The sequence below is a fragment of the Corapipo altera genome, unplaced genomic scaffold, assembly GCF_003945725.1.
Source record: "Corapipo altera isolate COAL_440 unplaced genomic scaffold, ASM394572v1 61411, whole genome shotgun sequence".
Classification (NCBI taxonomy): domain Eukaryota; kingdom Metazoa; phylum Chordata; class Aves; order Passeriformes; family Pipridae; genus Corapipo; species Corapipo altera.
Genome location: NW_020884875.1, coordinates 29959094 through 29982632, shown reverse-complemented (window position 1 = coordinate 29982632; position 23539 = coordinate 29959094). Strand labels below are relative to the sequence as shown.

General features: G+C 38.1%; 1 protein-coding gene across 3 annotated transcripts in view; it reads left to right on the top strand.

Annotated features, from left to right (window-relative positions):
• EDIL3 (EGF like repeats and discoidin domains 3) overlaps window positions 1-23539 on the top strand; it is a 223540-nt gene that overhangs the window by 151564 nt on the left and 48437 nt on the right. For all 3 annotated transcript variants that reach the window (XM_027635017.1, XM_027635018.1, XM_027635016.1), the window contains 3 exons: window positions 503-684; window positions 17625-17780; window positions 18845-18989. In XM_027635017.1, the coding sequence (XP_027490818.1) occupies window positions 503-684; window positions 17625-17780; window positions 18845-18989 (483 nt within the window). The remainder of the gene's footprint in view (window positions 1-502; window positions 685-17624; window positions 17781-18844; window positions 18990-23539) is intronic.

The following is a 23539-nucleotide window of genomic DNA, read 5'->3' as shown; positions in this document are numbered from 1 at the left end:
AGACCGGTAAATATTTTTGGTGTAACTGAACAATAATGTGTCTAGTTTCCTATTTCTAAAAAAAACCAGCAATAACAATTTGTGGTATGTTGGCTAAATGCTAACCTCTGGGGTAAGAGCAACCATATGGAACTTGGTAGTAATTGCAGAATTTTAAATTTGCTTTTAGCAATCATTTCAATATTTGAATCTGAGGATTATTTTTTTTAATTGTGTCCACAAAACTCAAACCCTCAACTCTTCAGAGAGAGTAAACTAAAAGCTTAATCCATTACATTAATTTTACAAGGAGAACAGTTAATTACCAGAAGTACTTTTTACTTCTTTTTTTTTAATTTCTACAAAACCAAGATGCTAGTTGAGTATTTTAAGTTCCTTCTAAGCTGTGTTTGGCATGACTTTTTGGATCTATTTCTATGCTATTGCAATTACAACCACTTGGGGCTCAGAAGACTCGATCATTTGAGTTGCATTCATTTCTTTTTTCCTTTTGCATTTGCAGGATGCTCTGGCCCACTAGGGATAGAAGGAGGGATTGTGTCAAACCAACAAATCACTGCATCATCCACCCATCGAGCTCTTTTTGGCCTCCAGAAATGGTACCCATACTATGCACGGCTTAATAAGAAGGGTCTTGTGAATGCCTGGACTGCTGCAGAGAATGACAGATGGCCATGGATTCAGGTAACAGATGGAGCTGAGGGGGAAAAAAAAATCTCCTTGACTCAATTGCCAGTGTCACTTAAGAAACTGATGAAGACAAGCGGTTAATGAACAGCTAGATTCTTATTCACTGTCAGAAACATGGCCTAGGCTAAAAGGGACTGTTTAGTTGCAAAACAGTGATAATCTTGATTTTACAAAAGCACAAATCTTTTTATTTAAAAATGTACATATGTTCCTTTGTGGCTCTAAACTGTGGAAAGCAAGTTTATAAAGGCTACTTTCAAAGAAGCTACTTTCCACAGAGGTTACATTTAGTAGTTGGGTCCTTAGAAGCACATCACAGCAATATCTCATGGTGAAGATGTTTTGACATATGCAGTCTTCTGTGGGCATCTTTCTAGAGAGCTTTAATGTGGTTTTGGCTGTACCAGAGCCTGCAGGAAGAGTTCGTCCTCTCTGCTGAGCTGCTCTGGGCACACAGGTTAAGTATCATGTGCATCGTAATGGAAGTAACAAGAAGTGTTTTAATTAAGGCTGGAACAGCTGTTAGTTCAGCCACATCCATGGGGCCAAAAATACAGATTTTCTCATTCCCACTCAAGGGTGTTATTGCTGGAACGATTCAAATGGCAGTGCCCTCATTGTGAACTGGATTTCTCTGTGCCCAACAAATGATTTCAGTGGAAGCAGTGAATATGAAGTCCTGTGGCAGTATTTTAATGAAGATAATGATTATCTAGTGATTGCTGTAGCTCTTTGCTCTTATGAGGTTTTCATGATATATGAATTGGCCTAAGCTTTGGCAATTTCAGCTGTTGGTTAATAAAGGTTAGTCAGTTAGATACTTAAGGGAAAACTTTTTGCATTAATCGGGATAGTCAATATGTGAAGAGGATGCTTCCCTTCCAGTGAAGACAGGATTTAGCTAAACATGGTATTTGAGCATCTTGTCTGTCAGCACTAAGTTGAACTGCCCATAATGTCCCTCAGGTGTGTCAGACACACTCTACTCCAAGTTACCTTTGTGAGCAAGTCATAATATTTGTCATATTCAAGTTTTTGTCCTGACTGCCACTCGTAATTTTTCCTGAGTGGCTCTGGGGAAAAAGCACAAGGGATTACCCGTTCATTTTTCTCGTTTGGAGAGCAGACACAAAGTGCTGTTTGATGAGGTTTTCTGGAACTGGGATGGTGAGAATGTTGAATTTTGTCAGTTCTGGAAAACAAAGCCAGTGTTACTATTTGTTATTTATTGCAGAGTGAAAACACAAAGACCCTTCAATGTATCTTAAGTCAGTTTTTATCCATAAAGACCAGAGGGGTTAGGAAGTCTAAAATTTATACATTGAGAAAGAACTGGAAAAAGTAAGGCTAAGGGACTCCGACAGAATTATTTCTACAGGAGCAGAAAGCTAATGTGACTTTAATGGATAATGAAAATGTCAGTATTACAGTAGCTTTTGGGTTTCTTTAGAGAATGGGCTTTATTAAATGAACTCGGGAAAAAAATTCAAAATCATTTAGCACTGAACTCCCAGACACATCTTTTTCTGGGAGATGAACTGGATGGGCATGTCTGATGGTCTCACGCTTCTGCTGATATTTGCACTTGTCAAAGCCGCAACCCACAGTGGAGGCAGCCCCAGATCCCTGTGCAGGTATGTACCCAAACCAGACTTGGGTCTGCCTTGGCCTTTGCTCCCAGGAAAATCTTCCCTTTCCTCTTACCTGGGAGGGACATTGGGCTGATGGAGAAAATGGGTCTATAAATCTCAGCCCATGGCATCAGATCAGAACAATTTATTCTTTTTTTTTTGGAGTCAGTGGTAATCTAAGTAATTCCTATCCCATACAGGTTATTCTGTAATTTTGACAACCATAGTGTGTAAGGATTTTCTAGAAGAGTTAAGTAATATGACTAATGTATTCTAAGCAACGAGCAGTTCCTTCTTTTTCATCTCACTCTTCTTGCATAATAAACTTGGTCTATAATTTTCACAAAACTTACCAAATATTTTTTCTCTTTTTTTATTTTTTTTTTTTTAATTCACAGCAAAACTTAAAGTACTCTATAATTTCAGAAGAGAGCTTTAAATCTTAACAGGATTTCTTTCTTTCCATTTCTGAAGACTTTTCTCTTTAAAACACCTGGGACCATAAAATATGGAATTTTTAGGGGAATTATGCTTGTAGGGAAAAAAATGCTTTTTGGTGTTCTGCAGGAACCCTGTTTTGATTTGTCAAGGGTACAGAGCTCCACACACTCACACTTTATGCACTGCATAGTAATTCTTTATGTCAGAGAACTGTTCTTCAAGCATAAAATGAGCTCTAAGAGCCAAAAACTGCCTGACCCTTATGTGGATGAACAGTTCCTGTTGAGGGAAGAGGAGAAGCAGAAATCCTACAACTTGTTTTCGCACAGGTTCTGTGGTAGCCAGGGAGACGCTTCATCAACGTTTGTGGAGGGTTGCAAAGCAGTCAACCCACTCTTGATTTGGGCTAAATTACCAGCTACCTTCCTTCTGGTCTGGCGGGAGAAAAAACCTCTGACAAGTACCTATTTGAGTTTTTACTTTATCCTGTCACCAGCTCCTCCTCAGACCCTACTGTGAGCAGCTTGTACATGGAATCTTCTCCATGCTGCTCCCAGTGACAAAGAAGTTGGTCCAGAGGAAAGCATTAAAAATGGTGTGAATGTTTGGCAGAGATAAAGTGGGAAAAGTTACAAAATCAGAAAGTCTCCCTTTGGGAAATGTAAATGAACATTTAGCTTAGTGAACCTGAAGCAATAACCTGTTCTTGTAGTTTCCAATGCTAGATAGATTCTAGGGGAAGCTGTGTATAATTGGCAAAGTCAGGCAAAGTATAATTATGTGCAGGTCTGTAGCTATTTTTGCCTTGATCCATCATTATCAATTTTCTTTATAATTTAATTTCTTTATTTATATGCATCCTGGCAAATAAAAGGTTTGAGTGCTTTGCTTATAACTCACTTGTAATGAGTGCACAGCTTTTTTTCTCTAATCTTTTAGGGGTCTGATATACATGAATTAGTATACAATTTCATTTTTCTGCATTCTCCCAATGAACTGAAAATTGAAATCTCCATTTTAAATTTACACTCTCAGTATGTAATTAGTAATGGCACTACAATGCTTGTAATTGGCTTGTGATTTAAAGGGTCAATGTCCATGTTTTCAAAAGCAAATTAGTCAGTCATACCTGCCTTTTAAAGTTCTACTGGCCTCTGTTTCTCCTCACGATTCGGCTGGAATAAAACAACACCTGTGTACTGCTTACCACTTTCTTAGTGGTATTAAAATCCCATGCTTTTATTTTTAATTACTTAGTCCTGAAATATAACCAAAATGGTCACTTTACCTTGTCCAGCAATGAGTCGTTTTTGTCAACTCTTTTTTTAAAAACAGCATTTTCTCTTTTCTCTGTTATCCTTTTGCATTTATGGCTTTAAAATATGTTGGTTTGTTTCATCCTGATTTCACTTCATCCCTACTTGTTCCTTGCACACATCTTTATTTTTATATTAATTTTTTTTTTTATTATTTAAGGCAGTATGAATCAGAATAAATATCTCCATGGTCAGGATTGTTGATTCTGTTATGTTTGTATCGTATCCAAAATCATGAATCGTGAAGAGGATCCCTGCCTATAGGGTGGGTTTTTTGTTTGGTTTGGGTTTTTTTAAGAGACTACCACCTCTTCTTTTTAAGTATTTTGCGGTCTTTTGGACATGGAAATTGTTTTTACAAGGTGTTAACCCACAGCCACCAAAAGCAGATTTGACCACACCCTACATTTAGAGAATATTAAGAAAATGCGCTTACTACAGTGTACCCTGCCATTGTGTAAGTGATGTGATTGAACACCTGAACTGTTGTGGGAGACTGTTGGATACAAATGTTAGTTATTAAATAGAATATTAAGAAATCTATTTTGTTATCTTTCATTAAAATAGCATAAACTCTTTCTCTAGAGACATTGGTGTGGTTACAAATGGGTTTTTAAATAAAATATTTGAACATTTATTTTATTATTTTGATAAGTAGAAAGACTCATTTACAAAACAGCTGGACTGCTTGGTTTGGTTGCAGAATCAAAAAGGGGAAGTAAAGTTAGTTCAGGTTGAGTAGTTAGCTTTTTTACTCTAGTTTTTATTGAATACAAGAATATCAAAAATATTTGAGTTTGGGATTTTTTTCTCTTCCAAGAATTCATCCCTTTCCAGGTCTATTTCACATTTTTGTTCTTTTCCAGGGTCAGGTTTTAAAAGTCAAATGTAATTTCAAAAGGGAAAAAATAGAAGTCTTGTTTAGAATATATGAAAAGAGCATTCTAATTTTTGCTTTTTTCTAATTTATTACCTAAATGACTTTTCTAAAACTATGTGCTGAGTTTCAGATGAGACTTTATATTCTGAGATACAATAGTTTGATCAAAAATGTGTCTAACTTCTAATTGGTAATTTCAATATATTTGTATTCCATTCCAAAATAAAACTTTCATTTACTTTTACCTGCTCATTGCACCTGTTGTAAATAATATTTTTTTGCTTTTTTCAATAATTTTTCGCAGTTTTAATAAAACTTTTTCATCATGTTTCTTGAAACTATAAGTAAATAATCTTCCTGAAGAGATTGTTAATAAAAACAGGTGATCTGGTATGGAAAGGAATCTACTCCAGCAGCTTCAGGGCAAAATATTTCCAAAACTTCTGCCTAATTTAGAATTACTTTATTTAGTGTTTTGTTGTTATTGTTTGTGGTTTTGTTGTTTTTCTGTTTAGTTGGTTTGTTTTTTGGTTTTAGTTTTTTGTTGTGATTACTGTCAAATCTTTTTTAAAAAAAGCCTAAATACTTTTTTAAAAAAAGCCTAAATATACTGTAATATTATTTCTGGTAGGTAGATTTATATTTTTATTCTGTCTTATTTTGGTTTTTATACAACTGTCTCCACACCACTTTTGGTTTCAATTCCGTCTCTGGTACTCAGCCTCACAATTTTGAGGCTTGCAGTCCCATGGTATAATTAGACCTGTGACTATGAATATCACAGACCTAATCATAACTAGTGTAACACAAAAAAAAATACTTGTAATAGAAACTTTCTAAGTTCCATCATTGTTACCCTCAAGCAGGAAACCATAAAGTACTGGGTGTTTTTTTAACCTAAAAAAAAACAAGGAAAAAAAGATTAACAGCTTCCTCATCAAGAGCTTCCAAAGAGCAAGTATACACCAGGTGATAGCTATTTGCTAATGAAATGATAAAACTGAAAATACACAGAGGTCTTGCAGAACATTCATTCAGACATCTGTTGATGAGAGCTCTAAGCAAACTACCATCTGTCAAACCATTCATTTTGTCAAAGTTCATTTCTGCGTTCAAGAGTACTGTTGTATCAGCCTCCAAAAATATCTGTTGTCACAGCTTAAATGTTTAATATTACTTAATATAGCTCTCATCTTGGTATAATGTGGCCAGTGAACCTTATAACACACAGAGTCATTGTGTATGGTGATACCCAACATATAGGAAGACTTCACCTGCTAAGTTAGACGCTGAAAAAACTGTTAAAAGTTTTTTGTCAGTACTCCAATATTTGACTTAATATCATTGAAGAATTACCTTGGAGGATATTGAAGAGTGGCAGTAAGTCCTTGAGAGCCCTTGACAGTAGAGAACGGAAACTAATAATGCAAGTGCAGTTGACTTCTCTCAAAACTACCTGTGCAAGTTTAGAGCTGGCTTGCCGCCAAGTCTCCAAAACCTGACAACAGATCCTGGCTTCCCAGAGAGGGGGAAAAAAAAAAAATCAAACAGCCAAGCTATAGCAAAATATACCTGTATTACATATAAAATAGATATACACAGTGAGAATACTATATACCTATAAACCCAGAAACCCCAAATAGCTTCCTGAAAGGGAAGAGGTGAAGGGAGAAGGGAAAAAAAGGACAAAAAAAGGATGAAAAGGGACAGAAACAAAACAGGTATGCACAATCTAAAAACCCAGTAACCAACAGACTAAAGAACTGGCAAAATCTCATCACTTCCCCTGAGAAAGCAGGACAGTCAGACTGCGGCCCAGCACTCTCCCCTTATGCGTGGCAGACAGCAGCAGTCGATACAGGTCTCAACTTCAGATAAGCAAGACCATGTAGAGATCTACTGTTCTCGAACCTTGCCAGAAGAGAAGAGAGCGAGCCCTCTTATCTACACCTTATTTATACCCCAGGTTACGTAAAGGAATAGCATGGAATACTTCCTTGGTCACTACCCTTGTTCCTTCCTGGTTACAAGCTGGTCTCCAGGAAGGCCTAGGGCGAAAACTATCACACTATCCCATCTTTGAACTTCAGGAGTTAGAAGAGGTGATCAGCTAACCAAAGCTTGCCATAGATTCAGTGGCTTCACTGAACTCAATACCAATGTCTGCTCTCAGCATCTGCACACTTAGCTTACAGACCAAAAATATAATTTATGTACTCAAAGAAGGAGAGAAAACAAAAAGGACGGGGAACCTATTTCTTAGTGTAATCATCCATAAACTCCCTGGAGTCCTATATCTTGATATCTATTTCATATCATATCTCCCAGTTTCATTCCTCGTACACACAAATACCCATGCACAACATATTCAAACAACTTTTGATTGAGGTTTCAGGTCCGCAAAATCAGTCAGTTCAGAGTCAGTATCCCCATTGCAACTGAGATTTGATGCTGTTGTGAACACATCCATCACGTGCTCTGTCAGCCCATGTGCCAGCTCTCCTTAATTACTCCCTGTAATGTGGATAAAGGGCTGAAGCAATAGGACCTTTAAACACATTATTTCCTGCATCTGTGACTCCATCCATTTCAGCTAAATACTTTTTTTTTTTCCACATTTACCATCCTCATATTAAAAACAACCAAACCAGAAAGTGGTAACAGTGAAATGAACAAATGTGTCTCCACCTGGTTTCTTGCATCAGTAAAAAGGGATGCCCCAGCACGTATGTGGTGGTGCTGTATGAGGATCAGAGTCCCCCTGTTTTGGGGTCAGGATCTAAATCTGAAAGATGATACCATGTTGATAGATGATAGTCAAACAGGTCATCTTCTAAACACTCTCTTTCAAAACTGGCAGAGCAAAGGGTCCTTACTCTTAGTTACTTTCCTACTAGACTTGATTTCTAGAAAAACACTTTTTCAAGCTACGTCATTATAGCTTAGGTTCAGGAAACAAAAGCTCAAGAAAAAGTTAAATCATATGACAGTATATTAGAATTTTTTTTTTGGTGTGGTACAAGACATCTATATACAGAATCCCAGAATGGGTCAGGCTGGAAGGGACCACTTCCCTGCTCCAGCAGAGTCACCCCTGATCTGCTGGAAATTCTCTTCCCAATGCACCCCAACATCCCACTGACCTTCTTAGCCACAAGGACATGTGGCTGGGCAGGGACAGTGGGTTGTCCACCAGGACCCCCAGGTCCTTCTCTACTAAAGTAAACTCATGCTCTTGGCCTCCCCTGGAAATGACAGCATGTGTTTGTCATCTCAAAGGTCACTTAATTTCAGTCAATCATCAATTCTACGGATTGAAAAATAGGAGCATATTTTAGTCTTACACTCTTAGAACATTCTTCTTCCATGAGTGGTTAAGATAAAAAGACATTGTTCAAGCCTTGAGTCTTTCAGAGAGACTTTTCAAAAATTTTCTATCACAATACCAAGAAATGTTTGATGTTTTCAATCTAATCTTTTCCCTGAAAATTTCTGTAGAAAGAATTCTGAGGAAAAATGCATAGAGAAATAAGGGAAGTCTCATGGAAGGGTAACTTTTAGTTATAGACAATAGATAGAGAAATTAATTTCTTTTGTCCTTTAATTCTTAATTTCAAAAGACAATGAAAAATATTTTATGAGTATGTTTGTCATTATTCAACAAATACTCAACAAAGTACTTTCGCAAGGTTCAGGAGACATTCATCATTTGAGCCAACCTTTTGTGTTCTGTAACATCTGAGGATGGAGAAATTGTTTGAGTGGCATAATCTTTTAATCCATCACAAAGCCATCTGTCCCCTGTGTGCTTACTGATCTAACTCGTCACTCCTCTTGTGTGCATCTCAAACCTTGGCCTCTCTCCCTGCACAACCAGTCTCATAGCAACTAAGAGATTATTCTCAAAGATGGTAATATATGTGGGAAGGATTGTTTTCATACACTCCTGCTTTGCCACTTGTCTTTCTCCCACAAATTTTGTCATAATGTGGGCACAGTCTTAACAGTCCTAATAATGTTTAGCATTCCCATCTCAGTCAGAAGTACTAATTACATCTGCAACTTCAATGTACTTTTCATCCTCTATAAACTGACAACCAAAAAACCCAACAGTGACTAGAAAAGACACTTGCAGATATATGGGAAAAGAAAAGGATGGCATGGGCAAGGATAATAGGCTGCTGTGGTGGCCAGGCTCATTGGAAAAGACAATTTTAATAGGTAAACATTCATTAGGATGACTTTGACCATGGAAAAAAGAGAGTAAAGTTGTGTATTTTAATACAGGTTGTGCACCGTTTGGGAGCACTATTATCACTTGCTGAGTTTATTCTGGTTGAGGAACTAAGTAGTTTCCCACTGTGTTGAGATAAGCTGGGAATGCGCAATGCTGTCTCACAGTAGGGATCTTACATGGACAGGGAACTCTGAACTCCTGCATGTTCCCTGCTATTTCAGTTTTTGCTTTAGCCCCCATCTTTCAAAACTAAAGCAGATAATTTCTTCATCTGTGCAACGGACTTGTCATTTTCTGGCACATTTCCTCCTTACTTACCATCTGCTTACTTACTGAGGGACCTGGAGGGGTTCAGCCTGAGGAAAAGGAGGTTCAGAATCTTTAAGATTCTTTAAGAGGAACTGACTCTTTTAGAAGTCTTCTAGACATTTTGAGGAAGTTCTTTCCAGAAGACATTAGCATTCCAGAGACAGGAAGAGTATTCATAAGTTCAAAGTATATGAAGAAACTAATTATAGCAGTAAACGACCTCGGTGTTTCTTAGCTAAGCTTAGATTTCAGATAGTTATTATTCATTTAATCAATACATTGGATGTCTTTTCAAACATTAATAATTCTATAATTCTATGATTTCTTGGTCTAAGAATGAAGCCAAATGAAATCAGATTTGGAAGTTTTTTCAGTTGTCCATTTTAGCTTTGAGAGAAGGTATTATTTGTCACCAGAGTTGTTAGCAGAACGCATCTGCCAAAGAGCCATAAAAGTAGGTGGAAAGTATGTTAGAGAAAGTACCTCTGATATTTAAAATTATTGCACAACCAGAAATTTCTCTGAGTATATTTTCATTGTGATTTTAATATTGTACCTTATAAATTCACTTCTTTTCCCTGAAGAAGGGGGGTTTCATGTAGCATAAAAAGAAAAGTATCTGTTTGTTTCTGTGACCTGAGTCTGACATCCTGTCTTCTAAATCCTATTGATCAAAGCTATTTTACAAGGGGAAATACATACAGATATTTTCAGACATTCTTATTTACATATTCTTGGACTGATTCTTTAAGAAGTATTATAGACATTCTTGGGAAATTCTTTCCAGGAGACATTAGCATGCCAAAGACAAGAAGAGTATTCATAAGTTAAAAGTATATGAAGAAACTAATACTAGCAATAAACGACCTTGGTGTTTCTTAGCTGACCTTAAATTTTAGATAGTTAATACTCATTTAATCAATATCTTGTAAATAAGATGAAATTTTGCAGGGCTATAAACCTCTGAAAGACAAGAGATTGATTATGGGCCTCTTTTTGAGATGACAGTCTCCACATGCCAGTATTTGAATAATTCATGTCATCCAGTTAATTGCATTCATAACAACTACCTTTGGGGACTAAAATAATGGCTTAATAGTAAAAAGGAATGGACTAAGCAGTTTTTATTCTGTCTAATTATGTAAGCTCTCTGAGGCATAAATTGAAAGTTCTCAACAAAAGCAAAATGAAATAGGTTGGTTTTGATAATTCCCATAACATATGTTCCTCCACATTAGCATTGCATGGACCAAAAATCTTTATATTTTTCTTTTCCATACAAGCAGGGTTTAACCTATATTCTGATCTTTTCACAGAGAGACAAATTAAATTAGTGGGTCAATTTGCATCTCTGATTCAGCATGCCTAATTTGAAGTATGTAAATGAGTCTTATTGAAGATGGCAAAGGTGATGAGTGGCTTTTAGGGGGTTGACTGGGCCTGAGATGCAGTTGAGTACAGTAAGGTTGTGAGAACGTTTGTTGTTACCTTGAGGTGTGACAGACTAAAAACAACACCATCAGGAGGATGAGTTTGCAGAGGATCTAATAGCAAAGTTATGAAAAGACTTTGCTGGACCCACGTCCACTTAAATGAGACAAAATCGTTTGGGATCAGAAACTTTTCTTTAAAGTATTTATATATTAAGTATATATATTATAAATATACACAGTAAAGTATTTATATAAAGTAAATATATATTAAAGTATTTAATTTGTTTTTCCTCAGGTACAATTCCACAGTCACGTTAGGAATTATTATTTGTAGCAAATGACCGTGTTAGTTCTCCTAGGCTATTAGAAGTCAATACTTTACATTGCAATGTGAATATTAAAAGGTAAAACATGTTGGCTTTTCTCCGTGTAACTGTCCTCCTTCCAGCATGTCAGCAACAGCTGTGATGCTACTATGGATAAATCACTGTGTTAACTGAGCTGGGCTCCAGTTAAAACATGTATCACTGCCACTATACTGACTACATTAATGGCCTCAACTAAATCCAGAACAGCTCTGCTGACAGTGCTGATTAGGAGAGTATCAAAAAGCCACAAACAGGCAAGACAGATGAATACCTTGTGCTCGGGTGTCAGTAGGACTTTGCAACAGGGGAGTCAATAGTAAGTGACCTGCTGCTACCTCCCCACTCCTTATCACGTACAAGCCCAGCTCTGCACTCCTAACGTGGCATTAGGATGAAACAGCAACATTCAGCCCTGTTCAGGGGCTCTGGAGCTTGGAGACTGAAAAGGAAGCATGGGAGGGAGCTTTAAGACACATTGGATTTCCCAATATTGAAGGAATTTTCTCAGGTTGTTCCTTTCCTGAGATTATTACAAACATTTCTATTGGCAAGTGTCCCTATATTTCACCACAAAATGCTTCCATGGGTGCTTTCTATCTAACCTTGTCAGAATTATGACTTTAAAGAAAAAAAGGAGACAAAAAAATTAAACTTCAATCCTTCAAAAACTGATGAGATCATCAGGAAAAGGTTGTTTTAATGCCAGTATAACCTTGATTTCTTATTCAACCTTATTTTTGTATGAGTAATGGTGAGTAGCAGTAAAAATGCATTTACTTTATGCTAGAAAAGATGGCGAATTATTTATGGCAATGTTATTCTATCTCATAACTGAAACAGGTAAACAACCTAGTTCTCCATAAAATGCATTCTGTTTATGAATGTAAAACTACATTTTAAGTCTCAAAGACCCCAGGTTTCATGAAGGTTTTAATTTGAGCATTTCTGTCAAGCTTGTTCTTAAGGATTACTTCAGACAAATCTGTTTCATATGAAGTGTTAGTGGTGTTGTCACTAACAGCGTGATAACAAATGAGGGGAACATGGTTATGTATTCTGTACAGGCGCATCAGATAGGGTGTCTTCCTAGAGGCACTCTGTCTTCTCATCCCTCTTCTCTCCATTACATAATCATATAGATAAGAGAGGTGCAACTGGGTGGGTTTTTTTATTTTTTTTGTCAAGTATATAGCTTCTGCAAACTGAAAATACTGATATTTGATCACAAATTGAAGAGGGGGATGAACATCTTCCACCTGTCCTGTCCCTAATCCCTACTGTTCTGTTTCATTCACATATTATGACAGTGAATTTTGTTTTTTTTTTTCTACAGTTCTAAGGTTTGTTAAGCACACTGAGAAGTTATTTATGGTCTCTGTTTTGTGGACCCCTTTGCACTCTTTAGAGAAAACAAACTCCCACATTTAGTCCCAGCTACAAGTCGAGCAGCACACACAAATGCAGATTTGCAGGACTGGCTCTGAATTGCCTTTGAAAATGGTGCATTGCAGTCAAAAACATTACTATACCCTATGAAAATTGGCTAATAGATAATTAGTCCTATAGAATCAGTGCTGAGAGCAGTAAACATGGCTCACTGGTTACTTTTTCTCCTCCTTTTGGGAAAGGCCATGACTCTCTAACCTACTGGGATCGTCAAAGTTGTCTAATCACTGAGCTGGGAGGATTGGGCTGGCTGAAAGGAACGAGATTAGAAGAAATTTCAGGGACTTCTTAAATTAATGGGAGTTGATTTTATTCCCCAGTTCTTGGGAAGACCCTGCACTCTTGGGTGAATTAGGTCCCGTGGAAGTTACTGGATGAAACTCCTCTGAGCTGTTGCTGAACAGGGGTCAAGTGTCAAGTCCAAATTCATTGCTCTCAAAATAACCCTAAATTTTAAGTAGGGCTGATAAAAGTGATCAGATTCTTTTTTTTTTCTTTCTTCTTTCTTTTCTTTAAGTAGATTCTTCAAATGTCTACGCAAGTATCTTCTTCTTACAATGTCTTTACTGTGCATTATTGCCTGAATTACTGGGGTAAACCTCTCAAAACACTATTGATCTTCTATCATCCTTGATTTTTGTCCTGTTTATTTAGGTAATGATAAAGGATCCTTAATAAGTAAATAAGCTATTACCTTTTCTGAAAAGATATGTTAAACTCTTATTCTTGTCCTGGTGACTTTCACTTCTTTGTTTTAAAACACAGTCACCCATGTAATTAAAATATATGACTTTCTATCCCAGATCTGAATCCACAAAGCAGAGCTTTCTGAACTGTTTTTCTTCACAATGACCACAGGAAAACACCTTTGGAAAAACTTTCACTGTTAAAAGAGGTAGTTCATATTTCTTCACAGCTTCCTACTGAAGTACGTTAAGTAAGAAAGATTTCATCACCTGCTTCATTGTAGTCATTGCCACAGTTGTAACATTGCAATTTTTGCTATGCTCTGGCTTGAAAAATTTAAAACACATAAAAGAACCCAAAGACCCAAAGGGACAATTAATTCCTGGTGTATCCATACGCACCGAAAGGAGCTACCAGAGCTAACACGAACATGACATTAGTCTAGTGGGGACTTCTATATAAGCAAACCAAAGGTATCTGGAAGCATTTCACACACCCCCTTCACTAGAATTTTCCTTGGAGGATGGGTACTGATCAAGAATTCCTGTGAAAAGAAAGATTCTCTTTGTATGTTTATCAGGATGTATATTAAATGATTATTTAAAAATTAGATTTTTTTTTCTTTCATCTGGCCAAATCTTCTCTTCATTCAGTGTGACTTTTTTTTTTTTTAGAGTTTCAGTTACAGTGTGAAACTCTTCGACAGATTACTTTTGGGTGTTTTTTTGTTGTTGTTGTTTTACTTCTGAAGTGCAGTGGTTTGTTTCTTGTGCATTGGATGTGGAGACTGGGGTGTGGAAAGGAGCCAGTGGGGGAATAGATCATCCAGTTGTTAAAGCCATGGTTTCATTACAAAATTACTCTCTGTGGGTAAACAAGGGGGAAAAGAACCCCCATAAGTTCTCATCTGAAAAACTCCCCAAGGTTATCATCTGGAATAAGAAAAGTTTGTGGTTAAGCTGAAAGAATATTAGTTAAATGCATCATTGGATCAAAGAAAATTTATTTGGTGTTGCATGATACCTTTCTTTTCCCGTTAAGTGAAATGTGAAGTTACTATCAGTCAGCAAATAATCAATGGTTGGTTTCTGTTTGAGTGTGCTTTCTAATTTGTTTTTGGAGATGGCGTTCACTTCATTATTAGCAATTTTGTAAGTACATGAAAAATTGGTCTACTTACCTGTTTATTAATATTCTGAAATTCCATATAGAGAGAGTGAAATATGCATAAGAGACTTCCATAAATCTTTAACTGTTTACTATTCCATGTTAAATATATTTTTAATGTAGTTATGGGACTGATAGTCTCTATAGCTGTCCTTTTACAAATATAACATATTTGTTTGGGTTTGTTTTCCCCCCTGGGGAAACCAGTAACTAGGCAAAAGAAGGTTTCCAAGACTGTAAAAAGTCATGGATCTCTTCTAATTTATACCTGTCTAAAATCCTGGCATGAGCCCATTCTCCTCACTGGAACTGAAAATGTTCCTCAGCTTTCCCTAACCTGTGTGGGAAAGATCCTGTAAAAAAATCTGATCTTTAATAGGAAGATTTCCTCTCTCAATGAGTCAAAACCCTTAAAATAAGCATTGTTTTTTTAGAAGGTTTATGAGTGTTTATTAATTTCTTATGGGGAGAGCTGTGGTAAAACTACACCAAAAGCCATCTATTTCAGAAAAGCAGCAGAGAAATAGCCAGACTTCCTCCTATTTCCCACTGTGTGCACAGTGAGATATTGAAACACTGAAGTCTGGTAATCTTGCATCCTTAACAGAGGTTAGATTATATTGCCAAGGGGGAGAAAGTCTTCAGACCACACTGCAAAGAATAAAGAGGTTAAGGTGTTTGGACAGCAGATACCTGATCTGTCTCCAAGTCCCCATCTACCTGTGCTGGGACTGCTGGGACTGCTATTCCAAACAGTCCAAACATTGCACTGGGCCAGCTTCACTAATTGGGGAGCAGAGATAAGACTCATTTGGAGGAGGCGAGTGCTAATGTTGTTCACTCATTATTTACCTGGGCCCAGTAGTTTGCTCTCCAGTATTTCCATTCACCTCCTCTTATCACACACCTTCACTCAGCTCTCATGATGTGACAACTCTTTGTTAAGCTTTATTTGGTGCAAAAGTTGCAGATCTCAGCTGCCCACCAGAGGTAGAAGTACAGCTGCCACAGATCGGCTCCATCACAGGGACGAGGCTGACAGTGACAACATTTTTTGGTTTGAATACCACATTCTGAACTTTTGGGGAATATAGTTGGCTTTCCATGTCCATAGGTGGATAAAAAAGTCAAAATTAAGGTTGGTGGAATACTGTTGAATTCTTCCTTTTTTGATTCTGAACATCTTTATTTTGTCCTTCAAAGTATTGCCATCAACTCAGACAAGTACACAGGGCATGTCCACATCCACTGATTGATATTTTGCTATTGACTGTTTTAGGATTAGCATTACAACCTTGATCTGTAGATATATGAATTTTCAGTGAGAACCAAGAAAAAGTATACTTCTTTGCTTTCAGAACTTCCATGTATCTTCAACATCACAAAGACATTTTGCCTGGATTTAACTTAGGACCTTTTGTATGGTATTGTAAATTGGCTTCTAATAGATCAGAAGATGCAACCTTTGGTAAATTATCACTTTACTGTATTTACTTTTCAGGAAGGAAATAAATATAGCAGCAACCCTATATGCCTGTAGTGGTTTAAACCTTGTTTTCCCCCAGAGGCTAAAAAGTGGTAACCCCCAAGGGGTGGAAACCCCTGGAAGTTTTGAAGTTCTATCCAATGGACACTCCTGCAGAAATGTAAACATACCACAACCAGACCGGAAGAGAAGAGTTGTAGTTTGGGTTGTTAGGAGAAGTGACCATGTTGTAGAGTCACGAGGAAGGGGCTCTGAGCCCCTCGGGGCCTCTGGGGCCTCCCAGCCCCAGGTTGGGGGAGCTGCAGGGACCTGGAACAGCATAAAGCTGGGCTAGGTACCTGTAGTTATGCTGGCAGATGTTTTCTCCATCGTGGGCAGCGGCCGGAGAAAGCAGCAGCCAGCACTGACCGGAGAAACGGTGGCAGAGAGCCAGAAGAGATAAGACGGAGCAACAGAGACATGCAGCACCAGAGAAAGAACTCCTGGAAGGAGAGCTGAGAAAAAGAGGGAGCTGGACTCCTATTTTGGAGAGCAGTTTTGGACATGCAGCACCAGTGAGAGAGAGAGAGAGAAGAGCTGAGAAGCTCAGAGCGTCCTGGGAAGCTGGACCGGGACAGAAAGGAATGCAGAGGGGGTGACCTTGGCTCCCCCCTCGCACTGCTGCCAAGGTGGCAGCCTGAGGCAGGGCACAGAGGCCCTGCAAGGAGCTTGAATCTCCTGGAGATGCCAAACTGTCACGAAGCCCCCTGTGCTCGTGATATGACCGTGGTGGAACGACCTTGTCTGGGGTGACGTAGTCCATGGAGGAAGACCCCTTTGCCTGCGTCAAGGGGCCGAGGGAGCCTGGATACCTCCCTCGTGAGTGCTGGCAGAAAGCCAACCACAGCTGCTGCATGCATGAGATGAGGAGAAACCTGCTGCCTTGGAAGAGACTGGAAGGGATCTGTCCTTCTTTCCCTTCTGGACTTTTATTTGGAGGGGAGAAGAGATCTGATCCATTGTAAATACTATATGTCATGGTAGAGATAGTTGTGATCGTGTGTATAATGTGTTATAGTATTTATTTGTACAGTCATTGTAATATATTCCCTTTCCCCCATTCTGAGTCTTGTTGTGTTTTGTCTGGAAAAACCCGTCTCACATTAGGTTGAGATGTGGGAGGGGGCTTAGACTAGGGAATTAGGATTTGGGGGCTATCTCAAACCATGACAATGCCAGAAATAAGCAATATCCCAGTAATTCACCAATAATATTCTGTATAACCACAATATATGAATACATATGTGTACACATACACATGAAATAAGCATAGTCCAGGCTTTTGGTTCAGTTTTTTCCATTCATTGTGTGCATTTGTGCATCAAATTAATGAAAGACAAAAGGAATTAATGCAAGTATAAAAGCAGTAATTTAAATGCTACAGCTGTTTTTTTTCTGTCATTTAAGAAAGGAAAGAAAAGAAGAATCAAAGGAATCGAGGATCAGAATTGTGCCCCTCAGATGCTTAGTGATAAAAATATACTGTTATTTCAGATAAACCTGCAGAAGAAGATGCGAGTCACTGGAGTTATAACTCAAGGTGCCAAGAGGCTTGGGAGTCCAGAATACGTAAAGTCTTATAAAATTGCATACAGTAATGATGGGAATTCCTGGACAATGTACAAAGTAAAAGGCACAAAGGAAGATATGGTAAGATTAAGTCATCTGTATCTGAATATTGCTTATGTTTTAACTGCGTTTAGAAGTATGAGGTGTCAGTGTTACATAAGCCTAATTGCCTGGAAGTATGATATAGGTTTCATTATCATTATTTTTCTCTGAATTAAAAAAAAAATAGCATCAACAAATTTGCATTTTCTGTTTGCTAAGAATTTCTTATACTTTAATTGATGGTTTTATAAATACTATTTCCCCAAGCTAGAATAATCCTGTTTATTACACTTAACTGATTTTCATTTTAATTAGTTTACCAGTAATTACTCATTACTCTGTTTTCAATTTAGTTTTATTACAATGGCAGATTAGTGTTAACCCTTGAAAACATAGAACCCATTCATCAATGCTAATCTCTGTGCTGCACAAACAGTATCATCCAGTGGGATGTGTGTGTTAGAGTTTACAGTTACCAATTATTTTTGGTGGAGTCATGCATACAAAGGAGCAAAAAAAACCGTTTACTGTGTAAGTTTACATAGAACTAATGCACTGTGAAGAGTTAGACACAGCTTCTCTATTAGGAAATTAAAATGTTGTGTGAGGAGGTATATAATGAGGGAAGAAAACAGTAAAAGGATATCTGGTTAGAGTGAGGAGTGTATAGAAGAATGCTGATAGGTTTAATTCAGCTCCCCCTGTGACCAGTGGAGGGGTTACAGTCACTTCAGTGAGAGCTGGATCAGGTTCTTGAACTAGAGAGGAAAAAAAGAAATGCCAATCAGTGTAAATAATTGCAGGTTAGATTGAATTGAGACTATTTAATACACTAATTAGAGAAGGCATAATTTAGTTGCATTAATAGCTTCAGCTTCTGGGACTGACAAGATAGAAACCCTGGTTCAAAGATGTCATGATGTGACCCAAAGGCAGGACATTTTGCTTAAAAACTTGTATCGGGCGCTAGAGATGCTGAAACAACTGCTATTTGGGAAAAGCTTGCAGGGGCAGTCAAAATAGATGCTTTTGAGACATGAAAATTAACTGAACATCCATCAATCTTCCTGGCATGTTTTTGTGAGTGTGCTATTTCGTCACAGGTGTTCCGTGGGAATGTGGACAACAACACCCCTTACACCAACTCCTTCACCCCACCCATCAAGTCCCAGTACATTCGGCTGTACCCTCAGGTGTGCAGGAGGCACTGCACACTGAGAATGGAGCTCCTGGGATGTGAACTCACAGGTGGGGTTCCTGCAGTCGTCAAGCACCGGGCAGGTCTAAACTGTGCATGTGTTTTGTCCCCAGTGAAACGTAGTTTCATTTGTGCCTGAGTTTGTCCACACGGTTACTCAGCTCTTCTTGTGTGCATTATACAACCAGCAACACTTAGCTAAGCAATGTCAGTGACAACAGTAGGGCAGTAATAGTAGTAAGGCAATGTTGTGTCAACCTAACACTTGGTAAATTTTTCTGTGCACCTCCAGTCATACGTGACCTGGACAAGCTCATTTATGACAGTTTTAGTGAGTGTCAATGGATATCGGTACTCTTAATGTGCCACACTGAGCAGACCACAAGACAGGGAGTCTCTAACTCAAAGGTGCACTCAGCACAGCCTAAACTAAGGGTTGAAAATGGTTCCTGAGACTCTAGAGATGGTTGTACATTGCTATGTGTTGGAACAGCAGGGATCAAGCCTGACGTGGGTAATTCCTCCTAGCTTCTAGGTGACACCACCAATGTGCTCTGTGACACCCTCCAGGGGACAAACATCCTTCCACTGCCTTCCAGGACCACTCAAAGTGCAACAAGAAACATTTGGCTGGACTGCTTTAATCAAGATTTCAGTTTGGATTTGTTCTGTGGATTTAGCAGGAGCAGGGATTGCATCTCGCAGCTAAAAGTAATGAACAATTGGAGCCAATATAAACCCTCTTAAGATTCGTAGAGTAGGTATGAAATGTAAAGCCTGACCTCCAGCCACGCTCTGCATGAACCATGTTCTCTTACAAATTCAGCAAAGCATGTAAATTTTTTATATTTTTCAAGAGATAAACCTTTTACTGGTAGGAACACTCCACTGAATTCGTTTAGGAATGATTTTTATGTGGCTGCCTGCTTACTGTACAAACAATAGTCATCCAGTTCACGAATGATACATCAAAACAGCTGGAGTTAAATAATTCTCAGTCCTCTAGTGGCATCAAAACCAGATTGAGAAATGAAAAGTTAATACATTAATCTCAGTGTAGCCCTTTTCCAATACAGATAGGTTTAAAAGTAAATAGAAATTTCTGTCTAGCTGCTTTAGTCTATTAGATTTATTTTTTTTTATGTCTTCCATTTCTGGAACCACAATTTAGAGTAAGTCCTTGCCAGAATGACCAGGAATTGTTTTGCTCAAAGAACTGTGAAAGCCACTGCAGTGAATTCATTTCAGTGGTTTCAAGGTCATCATTTCTTAAAACTGTAGGCAGCCAGCGCTCAGCAGAACAATTTCAGCCTTACTGAAAGAAGAGTAGAATTATAGAGACTAATTCACTCATAATTCCAAGTGGTCTGTCTTGGACAGAAAAGCACTTTGAGAGCTCTGGCTTCTTTAACATGTCCTGGTGTTAGAGGAGAGGGTCACTACTGAACAGTAGTGAGACTTGAAGCACCAGATCATCATAAAAACTAATTCTTTTTTAGGGCAAACTTCAACAAAATATTCAATACAATCTACTTCAGTCTCGTAAATAGATTTACTCATGAGGACCCACAGTCAGACCTTATTGAAAACCACAATCAATGCTAGTGGAGTTGGCCATCAATAAATTAGACATTAATTTTCATGGCCTTGTGTTCCTGCCTCACTTGTGTTTTGCACATCTCTGTGTCCTAAATTCCCTTCCCTCCATAGAGTATTGATGTGAGGAGAGAAACAGATCACAGCTGCTGTTTATTAGAATGCCTTTATTCATTAAGCTGTTATTAATAGCTGCAGCATGAAGCTGCTGTTTTAAAAACAGACTACTGTTCGCACAACACTGTTGCTTACTCATGGATTCAGTCACAAATTCAAACATCCACGCCCTTGCAAGCAGTCCCTGACAAATGCTATTGATAATCATGTATGTTAGTGCCTATGCACCAATTCAGCCAACTCTTGGTGTTTTGGGTTTCTCAGTTCTTGCAGAGGGATGTTGGTCCCCAGAACCTGAACATCCTTGTGACACCCACAGCATCTCCTGAGTGTGTAACTTTCATCTTCTTTGGGCATGTTGATCCCTGGTAACTATTTCTCTGTCTTGACAGTATTTACAGGTACCATTTACACAAAGCTCACACAAAACGGGGCTTCATAACACCTGCATTTAATACCACATTCGTCTTTCTTTGTTTGTCCTCAGCACTATCTAGTCTGAAAAGGAATCCTATGGTCATTATATCAAGGTCAGGTTGGATGGGACTCTGAGCAACCTGGTCTAGTGGAAGGTGTCCTTGCCTTTGGCAGAGGGTTGGAACTGGATGAGCTTTAAGGTCCATTCCAAGCCAGGCCATTCTATGATTCATTAACATGAAGAAAAATTGTAAAATCTCTCAATTTTTAAAAAAGAAAAATATCACAGTATTAATCAAAACAAATTCACCTCTGCCCTCAAATAATTGACATATGCTGCTTTTGCCAATACTATGTGAATTTTTGTCCAAGATGAGATGTATGCAGACCTTTGCAAGCACATCCCTCTGTGAGCTTGCCTTCATTGCACTGGATATTTAAGATTTCCTTCGAGGGTTTGAGCTTTCTTGAAAGAAGAGCTAGATTAAGGTCATGGTACATAATTCAGGCTGAAGAGTAAAAGATTGTACCCTTGGGAGAGTCAACAATCCACACACTAAAAAATTGAAAAAATTGAATTCTTTCAGTTTTCAGATGCTAATCCACACTCATCCTCATTAATCCCCTGCTCCTGTTTCCCCAAGTCAGATCAAATAAGAAGTATAATAAGCTATACCTAGATAGCATTAAACATACAGAGGCACCAGGTATTATTTATCACAGATGGAGATATCCAAAGCATCTCAAACATTCTTAGCTAAGATGCTCCACTGGGCATAAGCCATAAGTATGTTTGCATGACCTCTCACAAACTTTAACAGGTGGTAAAAATGTGAGTGGAAATTGAATTGTCATGTCACAGGGACATGGCAAAGCAAATTGAAAGATATAGAGCAGTGAGGAGATGTCCTGGGAAAACATGAGCATTATTGTAATTGCATTTCTGTGAGATATGACTGTCTTTAGACACAAATTAGACCATCCAAATAGTCATTGTCTACTGCTGTTGAAGCTGGGAAAAGACAGGGTGTGCTGTTACTCTCTGTGACACAGCACCAAGGCATTTTACTGCCACCCAAGTGCATCATGTTTGTCTCTTCTGGTTCCTGTTGCTCTTCTCACTTTCTCCTGTTACCTTTAACAACTGTCTTCCCACTCCCTCTGGGGCCGCAGAGGAGGCAGGCAAGTGTAAAATCCCATTAATTCATGCACGCATGCACAGGCAGACACAGCTGTTGTTTCATAGATCAATAATAGTGCTCAGAAAAGATAGAACTATTTTTGATGGTTTGGGCTAGCACTGAAACACAACTTTGACAGCCCCTGTTTTTGTGTCAGGAGCCTCCTTCAGGTTCCTGGGATGAAACATCTTTGCTGACAGCCCTTGTGATCCTGTGGAGTGATAATTCAGAATTTAATAATAAGGAAAGTCCTTCTCTAAAGCAATAGATTAGTCTGTCTCATTTGTACTATCAATTGCTCCCTCCCACTCCCAGGAAAATTGTTTTGTTGTTGTTTTGAACTAGGCAGTCCATTCTACAGACAAGGCTGCGCAATTTCGTTTGTGCACAGAGAATCAGTTCTGAAAGACTGGGTTTTTTTAAAAAAAAGTTAACTTCATTTTCTCACATGTTTCTAATTTCTTTGTTTGACTTTTTAAAAAAATTTAATACAAAACATCAATATTTAAAATTTAAATACAGGACATACTGCATTAAAGATGTTAACATTGTGCGTCTCTAGTAATGTGTATTTGCTCCTGCTGTTAACCTCCTATGAAGGGCCTATGGTCTTACACTCCTGATTGAATCTCTTCATAATTCCACTTAATTCTGTGTATTAAACCTATGGGAGAAACACAAAGAGTCTTTGACTACTGGGGCAGGAAGGAAATGAGAAAACATATTTTTTTTTCTCTTTTCATGGAGAACAGAGAAAGGAGAAGCCTAAGATCTATATTTTGCTACAACCAAAATAATTCAATTATGTGGGATGTCCACAAACAAATAAGCCATTAACTCTTGTTTTCTCTTAAATTATAATTTCCAACTATTGTCCCTCCTTCACAGTTGTTTTTCTGTGGCCTTCCGCTCCTTCAGCAGGTTTTTGTGCTTTCTAGAATTTTAACCAGATGTCAAGTAATTTAGAAGTGTAAAAAATCTCAGTATTGTTAACATTTTACTTCAGCAGTGGCTTCATGAAAAATTAATATTTCCTCAGTAGACAAACACATGGTTGAAGCAGGGTGACATGAAAGCATGAGAAAATCAAGCTGAACAAGGGAAACAATAGGAAGCTGCTGGATGGGAAAATAAAACCAAGATAAGCAGAGACAAAATTGTCTTTTCAGTTTGTTTGTCTTCATAAATTTATGCCAGGATAAGATAAGTTGAATTCTCTATCTTGGTTTTGACTCACCCAAGCAATTGTTGAAATAAAGTACCTCAATTTGGCTATTTTTCATTTATTT